At 50.6% G+C, this 19744-nt stretch overlaps 3 protein-coding genes across 9 annotated transcripts in view; all 3 read right to left on the minus strand.

The window, feature by feature from the left end:
* Positions 1 to 4772, minus strand: part of LOC125443727 (glucose-6-phosphatase catalytic subunit 1-like) — an 8651-nt gene extending 3879 nt beyond the window's left edge. Inside the window, exons 1-4 of the mRNA XM_048516017.1 lie at positions 4555 to 4772; positions 2646 to 2755; positions 2448 to 2553; positions 622 to 737 (exon numbers count right to left, since the gene is read on the minus strand). Coding sequence (XP_048371974.1) covers positions 622 to 737; positions 2448 to 2553; positions 2646 to 2755; positions 4555 to 4772 — 550 coding nt within the window. The remainder of the gene's footprint in view (positions 1 to 621; positions 738 to 2447; positions 2554 to 2645; positions 2756 to 4554) is intronic.
* Positions 1 to 19744, minus strand: part of LOC125443515 (protocadherin beta-16-like) — a 431392-nt gene that overhangs the window by 36160 nt on the left and 375488 nt on the right. The gene's annotated exons all lie outside the window — the stretch shown is intronic.
* The window catches only part of LOC125443728 (glucose-6-phosphatase catalytic subunit 1-like), a 5894-nt gene continuing 625 nt past the window's right edge, over positions 14476 to 19744 (minus strand). The window contains exons 2-3 of the mRNA XM_048516018.1: positions 17757 to 17872; positions 14476 to 15297 (exon numbers count right to left, since the gene is read on the minus strand). Of these exons, the coding sequence (XP_048371975.1) occupies positions 14786 to 15297; positions 17757 to 17872 (628 nt within the window). The 3' untranslated portion in view covers positions 14476 to 14785. The remainder of the gene's footprint in view (positions 15298 to 17756; positions 17873 to 19744) is intronic.

Here is a 19744-nt window from a genome sequence, read left to right on the forward strand (position 1 = left end):
CAATTGGAATTGTAGTCCATGAATATCTGGAGAGCCGCAGGTTGCAGACCCCTGGCCAAGAGCATTCAGTCCGTTGTCAAACCCGTCTCTATTTGTGCAAAGTGATCCAGAAGGAAGCAATTGAAGCAACGTAAGACCATTGAAGCAAGCGTTGACTGGCTGCTCCACAGATCCCATTGGACAAGCCACAAAAGCCAGAAATATTACACCCAATAGGGCAGCGGGTCCGGCGCCGAGGGCAACAGCTCTGTGATGCTTTCAAGCACTCGCAAAAGCTGAAAATAAAAATCTAAGGCCCCTTCCGCACACGCAAAATAATGCGTTTTCAAACCACTTTCACAACTGTTTGCAAGTGGATTTTGCCATTCCGCACAGCTTCAAAGAGCACTGAAAGCAGTTTGAAAGGTCATTATTCTGCATGTGCGGAATGAGCCTATGAGAATTGCAGAACCAGTTCAGCTTATGTGAAAAGACCTAGAGTCCCCAACGCACAGCATCATTTCTTGTGCGCTGAGGAAACGGCGAGGAGCCTCTCCCTGCCCATTTCTGTTGCGGAGCCTCAAATTTAGTCAGGGTTCATTGCATATTTGTTTATTAAACTCCAGCCAAGGAAAAACTCACCAGAGGCGACCCCAGCAACCACCTGGTGTGGGAAGTGGGCGGCCAGGAAGACTCGGGATAAACAGACACCCAACTGCACGGCCCAGAATCCTGCCCAGAGGAAGCCGCTCAGACACCTGCAGGTGAGGAGGAGGAGGAGGGTGGGTTCATGCGGTGGCCAAGGTAGGCATTTGCCCCACAGTGCCAACGAAACCTGCAGAATCTTCAATGCTCAGCGCCACACCCAAGTTCTTTAAAAAGTTCAGTAAAGCACATTGAGCAAAAACGAAAGGTAACGTTTTTAAATATCAACTTTGATCTAGGAGAGTTATCTTCAGACCATGGGTGCTCAGAACACCAGGACTGTCAGGTTGCTGTGGATGCTGGGGGAAGGGAGCTCCAGGCTGGTCTTTCTGTGAACTTCTGTTCCTGTGTGAATCTGCTGCAGTGGCGTAGGAGGTTAAGAGCTCGTGTATCTAATCTGGAGGAACCGGGTTTGATTTCCCGCTCTGCCGCCTGAGCTGTGGAGGCTTCTCTGGGGAATTCAGATTAGCCTGTATACTCCCACACACGCCAGCTGGGTGACCTTGGGCTAGTCACAGCTTCTCGGAGCTCTCTCAGCCCCACCTGCCTCACAGGGTGTTTGTTGTGAGGGGGAAGGGCAAGGAGATTGTCAGCCCCTTTGAATCTCCTGCAGGAGAGAAAGGGGGGATATAAATCCAAACTCTTCTTCTTCTTAGCACCTTATCTTTCCCGCTTGCTAGTGAAGGCCACATACCTCGGTCTGTAGTGCAGCTGTGGGATTGTGCTGTGGGAGGGGGAAGTGAATTACTGGTTGCTGTATATTTTGAAAGGCTCTGCCGACCCGGCAGAGACTTCTTGCAATTGTACGGGACTCATCTTGCCCGCGATAAAGAAATCTTTGTTCACCAACAAGTGTTTCAATTGACTGGTCAAAGGAGGTTCTGACAGGACAGAACATTTTCTGTCTCTGTTGACACGATGCAAGTTGCACAGTGCATCAAGACTGTGAGGCAGAGTGGAAAGGATTCCTCCGTTATCCTCACCTGGGGCTTTTTTCTTACTATGATGCACCTCCAGCAGCAGTGGCATAGGAGGTTAAGAGCTCATGTATCTAATCTGGAGGAACTGTGTTTGATTCCCCGCTCTGCCACCTGAGCTATGGAGGCTTATCTGGGGAATTCAGATTAGCCTGTGCACTCCCATACACGCCAGCTGGGTGACCTTGGGCTAGTCACAGCTCTACGGAGCTCTCCCAGCCCCACCTACCTCACAGGGTGTTTGTTGTGAGGGGGGAAGGGCAAGGAGATTGTAAGCCCCTTTGAGTCTCCTGCAGGAGAGAAAGGGGGGATATAAATCCAAACTCTTCTTCTTCTTCTTCTTCTTCTTCTTCTTCTTCTTCCTCTTCTTCTTCTTCTTCTTCTTCTTCTTCTTCTTCTTCTTCTTCTTCTTCTTCTTCCTCCTCCTCCTCCTCCTCCTCCTCCTCCTCCTGAGGTCTCTTGCCCCTAGTTTTCTTGGTGCACTGCTCACAGTCCTGTTCCTAACTGGTTTCCTGCCACATGACTGTGATGTTCTGGGTCAGTCAAGGGTCTATGGTCACTCTGCCTGTCCCATGGCAGAAACGCAGCTATGTTGTGGGTCAATGAATGGCTCCAAAGAAAGGCTCTGAGCTGGCTTCTGCCACTCTTCAGGGGACACAAAGACTTTCATTTCATCACTTTGCAAAGGCACGTGAATGGCGAACTCCTGCAGAAGTTTCTGTCTCCACCTCTGTGCCTGGAACGGAATCTCCGTTCTCATGCAAAAGGTGGGAATAGTGGCCTCACCTGGAAATCAAGGTGTTTTGCTGCAGCGGCAATAACTGGGCTAGCAGTGCCGTCCCCTGGACATAATAGACCCCGGAGGACCCCATGGCGTGGCCGGACGGGCTGCCTGGAAGGGACAAGCAGAAGAGTCACAGGTGGGAGGCGGGGCTTTACAGAAGCAACTTTCAAGGGAGATCTGGTTGGTTGGTACCGCCTCACCTGGACCTGTCTCACAGGTGATGGGAAACTGCTGGATCACCGGCGGAGGTGTGCTACCATAAAAACCGGTCTCATGTACCCACCAATAGGGTCTCTGTCCAAAGAGGATCCTGTAAAGAGGAAAGAATAAGTGCATTGCAAAGGGGTGTGCGTGTGTGTCTGTAACTCCACAAATTGGGGGAAGAGGGTCAGATGGCAAGAAACGGGCATTGCCAAACCAGGGCATACCACTCAAATTAAACTTTGAATGTCTGGTGTTTTTTTAAAAAAACCTTGAGTTTTCTAGCCCTCGCATTTGTAGAGTAAATACAAAAAATATTGTTTCTGGGCAGCGTCTGCTGCCAAAGACCTTGGAAACAGAACGAGGTGAGGAGCAGCAGTGGCGTAGGAGGTTAAGAGCTCGTGTATCTAATCTGGAGGGACCAGGTTTGATTCCCAGCTCTGCCGCCTGAGCTGTGGAGGCTTCTCTGGGGAATTCAGATTAGCCTGGGCACTCCCACGCACGCCAGCTGGGTGACCTTGGGCTAGTCACAGCTTCTCGGAGCTCTCTCAGCCCCACCTACCTCACAGGGTGTTTGTTGTGAGGGGGGAAGGGCAAGGAGATTGTCAGCCCCTTTGAGTCTCCTGCAGGAGAGAAAGGGGGGATAGAAATCCAAACTCTTCTTCTTCTTCTTGACCATGTTCTCTACCCGCCATCCCACACTCTGAGGGCCTCAGCATTTACGTGGCATTTTTTTCTAAACACATCGTTTTTAAAAATCTGCAAGCTGAAAATAAATCTTGCAACCAAAATGGCATAGTCATAGAACGGCCAGATTTCTGTGTGTCGTCATCACTACACGTTCTCAGTTTTTGGCTAAACAAAACTTTTAATCCTTTTTTAAAAAGATTGTTTTATTTAATGATCTTAATTTGTATATTCTTCAAGCCTACTGTACATTATTTTTAAAATGCCATTAAAGGTTTCAATTCAGTTCATAGAACAGTGATGGTGAACCTTTTCAAGACCGAGTGCCCAAATTGCAACCCAAAACCCACTTATTTATCGCAAAGTGCCAATGTAACCCCCATGCCCAGAATGGGTTGAACCAGTAAGGGGGTGGAGACTCAGAGCAGCAGAAAGGCTGCAGAGCTCTTTGGAGAAGACAAGGCTACCAGACTTGGACCTTGATTTCTATAAGCCCTTAACACCTTGTTAAAGGTTTCTTTTTGTGGTTGTAATGGGTGAGAGTTCTCCTGGAAACCTTCATCATGTTGCATCCTGTTCATCAAGCCTTTATTGAGGTTTTAGTTTAGAAAAAATAGTTGGCTCTGAGGCACGCATTGCTCAGGAGTAAGCTTAGTGAAGCAACCGTGCTTCAAATGAGTGAATCACAATCCTAGGAGGGTTTACTCAGAAGCAAGCCCCATTGCCAGCAACCGAGCTTACTCCCAGGTAAAGGATCATGCCCAGGCCAGCCTAGATGTGTGTGGGGGGGGAGGGTGATTTTCCACCCCCCTCCCCCATGATGAACTTTGTGTGCGAGTGCCCACAGAGAGGGCTCTGAGTGCCACCTCTGGCACCCGTGCCATAGGTTCACCACCACTGTCATAGAACCATAGAGCTGAGCAGATCCACAGGTAATTAATGTTAACCTTCTGCCCCAGGTGTAAAACCAGCCTCTTGCCAGACCAACCTGTGAGTTTGCCCCCCCCACTCCCTCCCGCCCCCCCCCCCCTCCCCCCCCCCCCCCCCCCCCCCCCCCCCCCCCCCCCCTCCGTGACAGGCAAAGAGCGAAGCCGCAAAATTTCTTCAGAGCAAGTGACCTCCGATTGTTCAAGCAACTGAATCAAGCAGCGATACTCAGGCCTCCACTTAAACCACAATCCCTTAATCTGGAAGTCCTGCCCCCAAAGAATCCATACTCACCACTTGAAAATCAGGTTGAGCCAATCACCAATCACAGCTACCCAGATCAGCTGGATCCCCACAGACTCCTTCAGGTGGAACCAGATGGGAAAGAAGACGAAGAAAGTGGTTCGGAGGTCAGCAGCAGCAGAGATGAAGAGAAACCCGTCCTGGAAGCCCATGAAGTTCTCTTGGAGATAGCAGGTGGTCTGGACTCCGATGCTATGCAAAAGGTCCATGGTTGCAAGTCAGGCTGGGATCAGCTTCCCCCAATGGGGCTCTTGCTCTTTCGCCAGCCTTTATCACCTATGAAACCCCTGATCTTTGATCCTTAGCCGCCTCTCCTGTCCAAAAAAATATTGACAGAGGCTGTACTACGAAGCAAAGTATGTGTTTGTTTGCAAGCCCTGGTTGGGCAGGAGTCCTCCCATTTCAGAAGGCACGGCTTTGCCCCACTCTCGTAACAGCCCTTTCCCCCAGGGAACCCTGTGAAGAAGAAGACTTTATTTACAGTCAATGACCAGATATATTACAAATCTCCAAAATATCTACAACAAAACAAGAATGCAGATCTCTCTCCTGTAATCCATCACTATCCACCTATATATCATTATACTTTGTAAACACACCAAACAGCATTAAAATATTAAACAAAATACTAAACAAAACAAAAATATCTAAGGGGGATACCATGTTCAGATCATTTTTTTCTTTTTCATAATGAATAGACAGAATTTTGCTACCCATTTAGTAATATTCTCCTTCTTATCTTGTAATAGTTTTTCACAACAAACTTTATCAGAACAATATGTCATTTTGTGTAGTAGAAGTGATAGGCATTTTTTCCTTGCCTCCTCATAAAGGGAACCCTGTGGACGGCGGTTCTAGGTAGAAAAGGGAAAATGAATGGATGTGAGCATATCACCTTGAAAGATTATCCCAAGTATGATTGATGGGACTAGAATGTGATCTGAAGAAGATTATTTCGAAAACGGCTATAATAGCGCAATCCGTTCACCAGTTCAGACATACCAGTTCAGACATGAAGTAATCCAGTACAATAGAATATGGGCTTGACATATTGGAAACGCAGCGCACTGAAGCTTATATACAGTCTCTGAGAACAATAACTTGCGTCCCTTTGGAAATTACGGACACGGAGGTTCGTTGTAATTAACACAAGAGGACTTTGTTGAGACATATCGGAGGCACGACTAGTGAATGCTGCGACCTTAGTTATTGTAAGCTGTATCGCAAAAATTGTTAAGGAGTATTTTGCACAATTTGTTTTGCACTGAATTTCACTGTTTATGCATTTTATTGTTGTTTGTTATGCACAATATATAAAGCAGCTGAAGGAACTGGGAACCTCAAATGGGATTCTCAAGGTCCTTCACACCCAGCCATTCCAAGTCGGCAAAATGGTGTCCGACTTCAAGCGTGAGAACATTAATCAGAAAACCTGCTGTGCGCTGTTGGGCGGAGTTACAGATCAAGTTTTGAGCAGTTCTGCATAGCACGAAGGATTTCTGGACTGGCCCTTGGCTAGTCCTGGCAACTGGCAACTGCAAAGCAGATGTGGGCTCGCTAAGCATGCACAAAAAGAACTCGCCTTAGTAGGGGAAAGGCTCAGAGGTGGGATCCACAGGCGTAGCTACCATGGGGACATCCGGGGACAAGTGCCCCGGGCGCCACCTTGTGGTGGGCGCAAAAATTGCAGGTTCGTTTGTGGCTTTCTGTATTTTTTACTGTTTTTTCAATTTTGGCCTGCAGGGGGCGCAGTTTTTAGGCTAGTGGCACCAAAATTTCAGGCTATCGTCAGGTGACTCTCCTGATGATACCAGCCAAGTTTGGTGAGGCTTGGTTCAGGGGGTCCAAGGTTATGGACCCCCAAAGGGGGTGACCCCATCCTCCATTGTTTCCAATGGGAGCTCAAAAAATAGCATCACTTTCAATGTTGTTTAAACTAGGGAGCCCTGGGTGTGTTCAGATTTGTGTGTTGGGGCATGTTCTATAATGTGATGGTGACTTTGAGATGACCTGGTGCAAAAAAATGTTGTTTGGTCATGGTGGGGGAGGGACACTGCCCATATTGGGTGTGTGTGTGTGTGTGTGTGTGTGTGCAAAACTCAGATTTTTGTCCCGGGCTCCATTTTCCCAAGCTACGCCACTGGTGGGATCCAGCAGGTTCTCACAGGTTCCCGAGAGTAGGTGACTAATTATTTGTGTGTGCCGAGAGGGGGTTACTAATGGGTGATCTTTGCCTTAGTTACGCCCCTCCTCTCAGCAGTAGCGCGCAGAACTGGAAGCAGTCTAGCAGGAGGTGCACCCTGTGCGTGGCAGCCTGCGCCTGCGTGCATTCGTTTCCCGCCCAAGGACCGGCGCAGCCTTGCCACAGCCCCACCCCCAGAATGCCCCGCCCTCGGAATGCCCGGCCACACCCCTGTCATGCCCCACCCAGCCCCATTGCTGCTACGCCACAGTTTGAATCTCACCACCACGGGAACCTGTTACTAAAATGTTTGGATCCCACCACTGGAAAGGCTGCCTGGAGGCCTTGCTACAGCTTTTCACAAGCATGGTGAGATGGGTAACCCCTCACAAACCCTGGGGACCAAAGGTGAGCGTCAGGGAGGCATTCCATGCCCTGCTGCCAAGGCCCGAGCAATCCAGTGATACCTGCCCCGAGAGCTATGGGCTTATTGGTGCATGAGAGGCAGCCCCGAGGCCCTCCTTGGAAGCTCTAGAGGTGGGACTAGATGGCTGCTTGGTCTCTCTTGCAAAAGGGGCACGTTTCTTGAAAGTGGTTGGGCTGCAGTGCCAGCACTGCCAGCACTGCCAGTGGTCAGGGCTTCAGCACCCGAGTAGTTTTGAACCCTGCTCATCGGGTGCTGAAGCCCTGAATCCATCCCAAAAGGGGTGGATTCAAAAGGAGAATCTGGGGGAATTTCAGGGGTGCCTGCTGTCAGGGGTGCAATTATTAAGATAGCAGCACCAACGTTTCTGATTATCTTCAGGAGACCCTCCTAACGATACCACCCAGGTTTGGTGAAGTTTGGTTCAGGGGGTCCAAAGTTATGGACCCTCAAAGGTGTAGCTCCCATTGGAAAAAATGGGGGATGGGGCACCCCTTTTGGGAGTTCATAACTTTGGACCCCCTGAACCAAACCTCACCAAACCTGGGTGATATCATCAGGGGAGTCTCCCAAAAAATCCCTGAAACTTTGGTGCTGCTAGCCTGAAAACTGCGCCCCCTGCAGGCCAAAAACGGAAAAACACTAAAAATACCAAAAAACCCCACAAATGAACCTGCAATTTTTTGTGCCCCCCACAAGGGGGCGCCCGGGAACATTTGACTCCCCATGTCTCCATTGTAGGTACGCCAATGGGACTGTGTTCCACGGTTCCTTCAGAAGTGCTCTGTCCAAAGGCAAGTAGGCCTCCCCTCCCCTGAGATTTTTTGTGCCAAGAAAACTCAACTGGACAAGAAGAACTCGACTGCCTCTCCATAGAAGTGTGGCCCTGTGCCAGTGCAAAGCAAACCAACCAGCCCTTGAACAATCTGTGGGTAACGACTGGCTGTTGTTTTGCATAACATCAGCTCGTCCTCTGGTTTTGGGCATACATCTTGAGGTCCTATTCCTCAAAGTGCCTACAACTGGAAAAGACAGATCACAGAACTGCCTTGGGGGCACTGAGGGACCAATCACGGTGGCCTCGGATGTTCCCAACCAATGGCGATGTGCTTCATTTGGTGGCAGCGTCGATGATTGGACCATCCTGCTTTTCAAGACTCCCAGAGGCTCCATTTTTCCCTGCATTGCCAGGTGTTTTGGTATAGTGGAGAAACCACCCCCCCCCCACTCTGCTGCCTTTCACTGCTCAGCAGGTGAGGGGAGGAAATTCCCTGGTGATATGTAGGGGAGCAGTCAGCATTCCGGGCGTGATGAGGTTGCTTTTAGTACAACCTGGAAGTGACATCATCACGTCGGGTGGCACTCTAGCGTTCACTCAAAGCTTTGTTGTTAAAACCAGAGGTGGGATCCAGCAGGTTCTCGCAGGTTCCCGAGAGTAGGTTACTAATTATTTGTGTGTGCCGAGAGGGGGTTACTAATTGGTGATTTTGCCACGTGATTTCTGCCTTAGCTACGCCCCTCCTCTCAGCAGTAGCGCGCAGAACTGGAAGCAGTCTAGCAGGAGGTGCACCGGCGTGCGTGGCAGCCTGCGCCTGTGCGATTCGTTTCCCAACCAAGGACCGGCGCAGCGGCTGTGTCCTTGCCACAGCCCCGTCCAGGAATGCCCCACCCCCTGAATGCCTGGCCATGCCCCCGTCATGCCCCGCCTAGCCCCGTTGGCGCTACGCCACAGTTTGAATCCCACCACCATGGGAACCTGTTACTAAAATTTTTGGATCCCACCACTGGTTAAAACCAAACACAGTCTGTGCTTTGGCAACAACAAATGTGCCTTCGGGGAGGCTCCAGGCCGAGGTCTTCTCTTTTTAGAAATGCAGCACTTTCTAGAACACTATTTATAGACTAGGAAGTGCTGCTTATCAGGGAATGTGACCCCCGCTTGTCTCGGGCCTGGGAGAAGAAACTGGCCTTCCAGCCTCTCAGGCTGCTGCAGCTGCAGAGAGGAATCGAGCCCCTTGCCTTTGCTTTTCTCCTCCAGAAGTTCAACCAATGCCAGGCCTACAATCCAGCAGGCCCGGCCAGGCCAGCTGGCAAAAGGGGGCTCTCTGCAGCAGGAACAGGCTGTACCCCCCAGCCCCACACATCTTGGGCAGCAGCTGCAGGCTTCAGTGGCTCCAGTCAGTGCTTCTTTTTTTTTACAGTAAGAGTTTTTTACAGTAACAGAGAAAGTATTAATGCCCCGCCCCGGAATGCCCGGCCACGCCCCGTCGTGCCCCGCCCAGCCCCATTGGCGCTACGCCACTGTTTGAATCCCACCACCAAGGGAACCTGTTAATAAAATTATTGGATTCCACCAATGTCCCTAGATACCACTTGGAGGTTGGCAGCCCTGATAGTTAGGTCTTGGGAGTACCAAATCAGTTTGGATGCGGCAAGTTTAGCAGACAGTAACTAGCCAACATGTAAACACACAAAGAGTGAATTATTTTTCCGCCACTGAAAAGGAAGAGACAGGAACAGGGCTCTGAAACAAATTGCAGAAAATATTGCCTCACTTCGTCTTCTGTCTTATGGGCCAGGCCAGACAGGAAATCCCATATTTATAGCGCATAGTAATTTTGGAAACTCAGTATGGTGGCGCGTGTACTGCAGCAATTTGGATTTGGACCACAAAGAAGGGAGGGTTTTTTAGACTCCTCGGGAGCGCAGACCTCGTCTCAATCAGGTGCCCGCGTGCCTGAAAATTAATGCTCCAAATCTGTTTCAAACATGCAGGATGTAGGACTCTGGTACTCAGAATTCTGGCATGACGTCGTGGGAGTCCCAGAACCCCAATTTCACCACTTCTTTAAAAACAACCCAATGGATGCTTGAAGAAATAGACTCCAGGCAGCGAGCTCTACCAAGGGTCAGCAGCTGGAGCCTGATGATTGTATGTGACTGTTCTGTGGCCTACAACAGGGGTCTGCAACCTGTGACTCTCCAGATGTTCATGGACTACAATTCCCCTCAGCCCCTGCCAGCATGCCCAATTGTAGTCCATGAACATCTGGAGAGCCGCAGGTTGCAGACCCCTGTCCTAGGATAACTTCAGCGACCAACTGGAGATTGGCACCCCTTCGTGAAGAGCAATTTTACAAGCTCATTTATAGTTAACTAGCGTGGCCCGGCCACGCGTTGCTGTGGCTTATTGTGGTGAAATGGGAAAGGAACAGTAGCAGCAAATCAATTGCAGAGGCCAGCAGTACATGCTCATGCAAACATGCAGCCTGATACTGTGCGATGTCAGTGATGTGTGTGCCCACATTCCTTGGGGGGGGGAATGGAAAGGCACCCCCCCCACACATCTAGGCTGGCTGGTCATGATCCTTTACCTGGGAGTAAGTTTGGTTGGTGGCAATGGGTGTCGCTTCTGAGGAAACCCTCTGACGGGTGCGACACAGCCATTCAAAGTATGTCATGGTTGCTGTACTGAGCTTACTCCTGAGTAATGCGTGCCTGGTTTTCTTAACTGTAACTGCAGTATTCAGGGAATCTAGGGTGCCTGGCCCCTCCCTCCCGTCCCTTGCAAGTCGCCCCTCACTCTCTTCCCTCCCTCCCTTCTCTTCCTTTGCATGCCACCCCTCCCCCTCCCTCCCTTCCCTTTCCCTCCGCTAGGGTGGGTGGGTCATATCAAGATGCTGGGCCCCCTGCCTCCCCTCCCTTGCATGCAACCCCTCACTGTCTCCCCTCCCTCACTTCTCTTCCCTTGCATGCCACCCCTCCCCCTCCCTCCCTTCCCTTTCCCTCCGCTAGGGTGGGTGGGTCATATCAAGATGCTGGGCCCCTGCCTCCCCTCCCTTGCATGCCACAGCTCACTGTCTCCCCTCTCTCACTTCTCTTCCCTTGCATGCCTCCCCCACCGTCCCTTTCCTCTCCCTCCCTCTCTTCCCTTGCATGCCACCCAGTGGTGGGATCCAAAAATTTTAGTAACAGGTTCCCATGGTGGCGGGATTCAAACTGTGGCGTAGCGCCAATGGGGCTGGGCGGGGCACGACGGGGGCGTGGCCGGCCATTCCAGGGGTGGGGCATTACTGGGCGGGGCTGTGGCAAGGACGCAGCCGCTGTGCCGGTCCTTGGGTGGGAAACGAATGCACGCAGGCGCAGGCTGCCACGCACGCTGGTGCACCTCCTGCTAGACTGCTTCAAGTTCTGCGCGCTACTTCTGAGAGAAGGGGCGTAACTAAGGCAAAAATCACGTGACAAAATCACCAATTAGTAACCCCCTCTCGGCACACACAAATAATTAGTAACCTACTCTCGGGAACCTGTGAGAAACTTCTGAATCCCATCTCTGATGCCACCCCTCCCTCTCAGTGGCAGTGGAGGTTAAGAGCTCGTGTATCTAATCTGAAGGACCCGGGTTTGATTCTCCGTTCTGCCGCCTGAGCTGTGGAGGCTTATCTGGGGAATTCAGAGTAGCCTGTACACTCCCACACACACCAGCTGGGTGACCTTGGGCTAGTCACAGCTTCTTGGAGCTCTCTCAGTCCCACCTACCTCACAGGGTGTTTGTTGTGAGGGGGGAAGGGCAAGGAGATTGTCAGCCCCTTTGAGTCTCCTACAGGAGGGAAAGGGGGGATATAAATCCAAACTCCTCCTCCTCCTCTTCTTCTTCTGGGTGACCTTGGGCTAGTCACAGCTTCTTGGAGCTCTCTCAGTCCCACCTACCTCACAGGGTGTTTGTTGTGAGGGGGAAAGGGCAAGGAGATTGTCAGCCCCTTTGAGTCTCCTACAGGAGGGAAAGGGGGGATATAAATCCAAACTCCTCCTCCTCCTCTTCCTCTTCTTCTTCTGGGTGACCTTGGGCTAGTCACAGCTTCTTGGAGCTCTCTCAGTCCCACCTACCTCACAGGGTGTTTGTTGTGAGGGGGGAAGGGCAAGGAGATTGTCAGCCCCTTTGAGTCTCCTACAGGAGGGAAAGGGGGGATATAAATCCAAACTCCTCCTCCTCTTCTTCCTCTTCTTCTCCTCCTCCTCCTCCTCCCCTCTCCCTCGTGTGTATGTGTGTGTATGTGTTTCACTTCCACTCGAGTTACTGCCTATGTGCTGTTTCCACTGCTCATCTTTGGCCATCTGAGTGAACATTCTAAGGGCACGAACATTCTAAGAGTGACAGTTACACACAGGCCCCTCCTTGTCCTTCACCAGGGAGCGCCAGGAAAAAGGCGTTTTTACCTGGGCCAGGTATGAAATTTCAGGTATGTGAACATCTGAAAACACTCTCGCCTGACTGACTATAGCGGCTGGGAATTTTCAGAGGAATTGGCCCAGCAGTTACTGAGGTACCCTGTCATCAACACATACACGGTTAGCTTTTTATATATATAGACTAGCGGGCCCAGCCACGCGTTGCTGTGGCTGAGTCTGGTGAAGTGGAAAAGAAAGAAAAGGGGAAGCGAATGGTTCGAACATGTGTCATTGCACAATGCTTGCAAGGGAGGGGAGGGGTAAGGGGCCCCTCGCTCCCCCCCTCTCCCGTTCCCTTGCATGGCAACCTGCCCCGTCCCTCCCTAATGTTCCCCTTCCTCTGCTAGGGTGGGTGGGCCATGTCCAGGTGGCTGAGCCTGTCCGTTTCACTTCATTCCCTTGCAGGTGAATTACCTAGTTGAAAACACGCTGGGAGGCATGAGCTACGTTGTGTTCAAATTTCAGAGCGTTTGGTCCAGCAAACCCTTGGACCCTCCCTCACCTTCCCCTTCCTCTGCTAGGGTGGGTGGGCCATGTGCAGATGGCGGGCCCCATCCATTTCACTCCAGATGGCAGTGGTTTGCAAGGAAGGCATGGTTGTTTTCCTTGTATCAGAGGGTGTTGCTTTGACGGCCAGCAGATGGCGCTGTTGCGGAACAGAAATGTGGTTCCAACTGTCACAGGTGTGGCATGTACACTATAACGGTCACAGTTGTGACATGTACACAACAGGAGGTGTGGAAACAGTATGGAAACCTGGCCGCACGCGAATGCGACATTGTGTGAAAATTTCAAAGCAATCGGTCCAGTAGTTTGGGAGATTACCTGTCAGCAGAAAAATGCACTGATAGATTTATATATATATAGATTAGAAAAGACGAAGAAAAGGAACTACTGTAACTCTAGGGAACTTTTAAAATATACACAGTATTTAATAATTTAAAATGTTTTCAACAGAAAATTGACTGCCCAACCAAAACCGACTCTGCACTTTTTTCATAATAAAAGTATCTAGGTAGAAATATAGGAATATGGTGTGCAGACATTTACAAAACCCCAGATGTCTGGGTATTAAAGATGAAAACACACTGGCTCTAGTAGCTTGTGGTAGATCTTGTGACTTTACTGACCCCTGCCCACAAGGCCAGCCATCTTGTGAGGATAGGCCAATCGTATCCCCCAGAGACTGAATAATACTGATAGGGATCGTGGCTGGACAGGTGCGGGGCAGGAAAGGTCATGTCCGTGTTTCCCCTTGCAGAACCTTCCGGAACACAGAGCGTGGCTCAGAAGACGAGCCTCTCCCCAGCTACGACATCCCCTGAAACAAAGAACTCTGTGGCCTCACCTGAGGGAAGGAGGTAGGCAATTGACGTGAGTAGAGCAAATCGAGAGCAGGGGCGGAGCCCTCTACACACTGGCCTTGCTTGCTCTGGAACACAAGCTGTTGGGATTTAGCAAGTGCCAGTCACACAATCCAGTCACGAAGGAGTTAATTGTTGCATGCTAATTAGTTAGTGAGGTCAGAAGTCAGTGACCAGGTAATTGATACCTATTGGGCGAGCAGACCTGGCATGGGCTACATGCCAGTCCGCACGTAGACATTAGATATATATTCTTCATTGCTCTCTGCACATGCTCTGTGTGTGGGTGTGTGTGAGTAGGTGGTTAGCCATGTAATAGTCAAGCAACAGGCTAGCTAATGGAGCTAGCTAGTTAGAAAGATATTTCTTGTTTTGTTCTTCCAAGTTACCCTTCCTTTCTAGAAGAAGAAGAAGAAGAAGAAAAAGAAGAAGAAGAAGAAGAAGGAGGAGGAGTTTGGCTTTATATCCCCCTTTCTCTCCTGCAGGAGACTCAAAGGGGCTTACAATCTCCTTGCCCTTCCCCCCTCACAACAAACACCCTGTGAGGTGGGTGGGGCTGAGAGAGCTCCGAGAAGCTGTGACTAGCCCAAGGTCACCCAGCTGGCGTTTGTGGGAATGCACAGGCTAATCTGAATTCCCCAGATAAGCCTCCACAACTCAAGCGGCAGAGCTGGGAATCAAACCCAGTTCCTCCAGATCAGAGTGCACCTGCTCTTAGCCACTGTTCTTAGCCACTAGGCCACTGCTGCTCCCTCTAGTAAGTGAACTTTATTTCAGTAAGCAACTGACTCTGCCTCATTATTACGCCAACTCTGCTTTATAAGTTAATCCCCATCACAAGCAAAAGTGCCCCTCTTGGCTGAGGACTGGGGGGGCTAGTTAGCCTTTGAGGAGACAGGGGTCAGCCTTGCTCTGAGTCCCGCAGGGGCTATGAGGCAGGCCCCCTCAGTCAGAGGCCCCAGGCCCTGTCCTTTGGCTTGTGAGATCCTGCACCGGAGCCGAGGCTGGCCCAGCGTTCTGTGACTACACCGTTTTCTTGTCCGTCTGGCTGAACAGCTGGGAGACGCAGTAGGGGACGAGGGCAGCCGCGGCCAGGGGCACAGCGGCGCTCTTGCAGAAAGACAGCAGGTAGAAGAGCAGCTCCACTTTGGCCGGAGGCTTGAAAGAGTCAAAGAGGTGCAGGATCAGGAGCGAAGCCGCAATGCAGCCCAGCCGGAAACTCAGCTGCTGCCCCCGCTTCCCTTTGCAACTCTCCATGTACATCGGGGAGTTGAGAGCCAGGCCGAGTCCAAAGAGGATGCCCAGGTTGCGCAAGAGGCCGGCAAAAGGCGTGGTGTCAAGGTGGACCCACTCTGGGTTCTCACACCACCTCTTGGCTTTCTCCAAGGTCCACAGGAGGTCCACGCCTAGAACCTTGAGCAGCAGGTAGAACCCCAGGGCAAAGGAGAAGAGGAAGAGCGTCGTGGCCATATACCTCTGCAGGCTGGCGGTGTAGATGGAGTGTATACGCTGGAACGATGCAGCAACCAACATGCCTGGCGTGGGGAAGAAGAGACAGAGACAAAGCAATCAGACGCCCAGAACATAAGAACATAAGAACTAGCCTGCTGGATCAGACCAGAGTCCATCTAGTCCAGCACTCTGCTACTCGCAGTGGCCCACCAGGTGCCTTTGGGAGCTCATGTGCAGGATGTGAAAGCAATGGCCTTCTGCTGCTGCTGCTCCCGAGCACCTGGTCTGCTAAGGCATTTGCAATCAAGGAGGATCAAGATTGGGAGCCATAGATTGACTTCTCCTCCATAAATCTGTCCAAGCCCTTTTTAAAGCTATCCAGGTTAGAGGCCGTCACCACCTCCTGTGGCAGCATATTCCAAACACCAATCACACGTTGTGTGAAGAAGTGTTTCCTTTTATTAGTCCTAATTCTTCCCCCCAGCATTTTCAGTGAATGCCCCCTGGTTCTAGTATTGTGAGAAAGAGAGAAAATTTTATCTCTGTCAATATTTTCTACCCCGTGCATAATTTTATAGACTTCAATCATATCCCCCCTCAGACGTCTCCTCTCCAAACTAAAGAGTCCCAAACGCTGCAGCCTGTTCTCATAAGGAAGGTGCTCCAGTCCCTCAATCATTCTCGTTGCCCTTCTCTGCACTTTTTCTATCTCTTCGATATCCTTTTTGAGATGTGGCGACCAGAACTGGACACAGGACTCCAAGTGCGGTCGCACCACTGCTTTATATAAGGGCATGACAATCTTTGCAGTTTTATTATCAACTCCTTTCCTAATTATCCCCAGCACAGAGTTTGCCCTTTTCACAGCTGCCATGCATTGAGTTGACATTCCCATGGAACTATCAACTAAGACGCCCAAATCCCTTTCCAGCTTTTGAACAGTTGTTGTGGGGTGGGGGGGTTAGCAAAGCATTTTGTGAACTGCTTTGCGAAGTGTGGTGACTGACTTGTTCTGCAGCATGCCCCCTAATTTCCACACTTAGCCTGTTGCTGGGAACTGGGGGAGACTCAATTGCTTGGAAGAGATGGCTTGTTCTGCAGTGTGTGTGCCTCATTCCCCAGATTAGGCCACTGCTAGGGAGGGGGAAAGAGAGGCGGAGACCCTGGGCCTCAAAGGGGAGTTGCAGCTTTGGTAGGGCAGAAGCTATGGCTATTAGTTGGGCAAGACCCTGTTTCCCCGAAAATAAGACATCCCCTGAAAATAAGACGTAGTAGAGGTATTGCTGAAGTGCTAAATATAAAGCATCCCCCAAAAGTAAGACATAGCCAAGTTTTTGTTTGGAAGCATGCCCGTTGAACAGAACACCAGAGCATGCAGCTGTGGAGCGGAAAAATAGGACATCCCCTGAAAACAATACATAGCACATCTTTGGGAACAAAAATTAATATAAGACACTGTCTTATTTTCAGGGAAACATGGTAGTATGGTGAGGAAATCAGAGGGGGATTGCTGAGGAGATGTTCCAAGATGTTAAGTTCTATGCAGCAGGAGACAAAGACCCCAGGTAACCTTCCTTGGACTTGCTCAACTCTCTCCTTCGCCTGACTGAGGCGCCTTACGCTCTTCCACCAGCAGGACTTTTCAATTCCATGTCTTTTTTTTTTTGGGGGGGGGGGGTCCCTTTCAAGGACCACATGTTGACAGCAGCTTCAGTCAAGGACCACATGTTGACAGTGAAGTGCTTCAGTCTCTCCAAGGGCGATTCCGCACATGAGTAAAATAGGTTCGACCCAGTTCCCTGAGAAGGGTACTGACCTAGGTTGAAGCCATTGTTGTTCCCCACTGCAACCAGCTTGATCCCAGCTCGGAGGGCGGAATCATCCTGTGCCTCTTCGCCGCTCCATTCCGATTGGCTACTGTTCTACGGCCAGGTTCCGTCTATCCCCACACACGTTATAAAAAAAACTGCCACAGGAATGGAGGGACGAAGGTGGCGTTCTTTGATTGGACAGCTGTACGCACGCCCGAAACACTCAGCTGTGATTGGCTGAATGGGGGACTCCTGGCACCAGAGATTCCGCACTTTACTGGAATCGAGCTGAGTTCGAGTGGGGTTCCCTGAAAAAGTAGTAGTTCCCAACAGGAGTTGGAAATTTGACCGTTTCACGGGGCGAAGCTGGCACAAAACCACGTCGATCCCAGTGGTTGTGCAGAGCACTTAGGTCGAACGCAGCTCGAACTTAGGTCGATAACGCAAGTGCGGAATCGACCCAAGGTTTACAAGAGCCCTGCATTTGCTCTGAGGAGGACGTCCACAAGTCCAGCAGCTGTATGTGGCAGGTGTCTCTCAGCTCCCACACTGACCAATAGCCAAGACCAGGCTTGTTTCCTGCATATGGTGGGAAGCTGCATGGCAGACGCCACACTCTGCTGTGGGCAGCAGGTGCTCTTGAAGCAACGGAAGCAAAGGAATAAATATGCGGATGCTCTGCAGTGGCAGCCCCTGGAATGGGGAGAGAAATGGCCGGGAGCAGAACTGACCTGAGACGACTCCAGCAATGACTTGGTGAGGAAAATGGGCAGCGATAAAGACCCGAGAGAGGCAGACACAGACTTGGATGGCCCAAAAGGCGGCCCACAATACTGCCTGCAGGAAGCTGCAAGGGAGAGAAAAATGGCACAGTGAGGACAGCCATGTGACCCGCGGGCACACCTTTCTACCTGGCCTCTCCTGAGCTTGCTATGCCTTGCGTCACAGAAAGGTTGAACATCAAGGTTGACTCCCTGCACCATTTTTTGTATTGGAAGGAAGTGCTAGTGGCCATCTTAGGGGACTAGGAAAAAATATGACAAAATTGGAAAGTTTGGGTTTTGAAAAACCGACAGGTGGGAAAGAATCCCTAGGTGACCCCCAGCAGCAGAATCCAGTTAAAACTACTATGCTAGCCCAAGGGATTTCAGAGACACAGTGGGTCTGGACTAAAAAATAAAAAACAATTAGTGGGGGAGAATCCTGACGGGATTCTAAGCAGAATGCTGTTAAAATTGCCGTGACAGCCCAAGGGATGAAGAAGAAGAGTTTGGATTTATATCCCCCCTTTCTCTCCTGTAGGAGACTCAAAGGGGCTGACAATCTCCTTGCCCTTCCCCCCTCACAACAAACACCCTGTGAGGTAGGTGGGGCTGAGAGAGCTCCGGAAAGCTGTGACTAGCTCAAGGTCACCCAGCTGGCATGTGTTCAAGTGCACAAGCGAATCTGGTTCACCAGATAAGCCTCCACAGCTCAAGCGGCAGAGCAGGGAATCAAACCCGGTTCTTCCAGATTAGAATGCACCTGCTCTTAACCTACTATGTCACTGCTGCTCCAGAGATGCAGTTGGTTTTATCTGCGGCAGCCATTTTAATATCGGGACTTTTTTCTACTGTGGAAATAAACTACTTTGACTTCTGCCGAACAACATAGACCGTTGGTTGTTGTGGGTTTTCCGGGTCGTGTGGCCGTGGTCCGGTAGATCTTGTTCCTAACATTTCACCTGCATCTGTGGCTGGCATCTTCAGAGGTGTATCTGTTATACACTATGTCCAGACACAGTGTGTAATAGACTTTTCTCTGTGATACATCTCTGAAGATGCCAGACACAGATGCAGGCAAAATGTTAGAAACAAGATCTACCAGACCACGGCCACACAGCCTGGAAAACCCATAACAACCAATTGAATCTGGCCGTGAAAGCCTTCAACAAAACATAGACCGCATTTTATCTTGGGGTGGGACAAAGTATAATGAGGTGCAAAGTGACTTCCCCTGCCAGCCTCTGTCAAGAATGCAGCGATGTTGCAGAACTCGGCTTCTGTGTGATTTGGGCATTAGAGGAGCCCCCAGGGCAGGGGTGTAACGAGGCAAACTGTAGCCCTGGCGAAAACCTGAGTTGGATGCCCCCCCCCCCCCATGGTGCCATCATGACAGTCTCCAGATGATACCCTGAAATTTTGGTGCTGATACGTCCAAAAATGCACCCCCTGCAGGAACATCCCAGAAATTTGCCCAATAATCTTTGTTCTGCATTGAGTTTTCTGCATTGCTGTCAATGGGGGTTGCAGGCTGGGGGGGTGGGGGGCACATTTCTGAAGGCACAGTCTCAAAGCTTTCATGGTCTCATCAGGAGACTGCCCTAATGATATCCCCCAGGTTTGGTGCAGTTTGGTTCAGGGGGGGCCAAAGTTATGGACCCTCAAAACTGTAGCCCCCATCTCCTATTAGCTCCCATTGGAAACAATGGGGGATGGGGGCACCCCCTTTGGGAGTTCATAACTTTGGACTTCCTGAACCAAACCTCACCAAACTTGAGGGGTAGCATAAGGACAGTCTCCTGATTGCGCTGAAATTTTGGTGCTGCTAGCCTAAAAATTGCGCCCCCTGCAGACCAAAAATGGAAAACTACTAAAAATACCCAAAACCGAACCCTGCATTTTGATGCCCCCCACAAGGTGGTGCCCTGGGCAGATGCCCACCTTGCCCAATGGGCATT

The sequence above is a fragment of the Sphaerodactylus townsendi genome, linkage group LG14 (assembly GCF_021028975.2).
Source record: "Sphaerodactylus townsendi isolate TG3544 linkage group LG14, MPM_Stown_v2.3, whole genome shotgun sequence".
Taxonomy (NCBI): domain Eukaryota; kingdom Metazoa; phylum Chordata; class Lepidosauria; order Squamata; family Sphaerodactylidae; genus Sphaerodactylus; species Sphaerodactylus townsendi.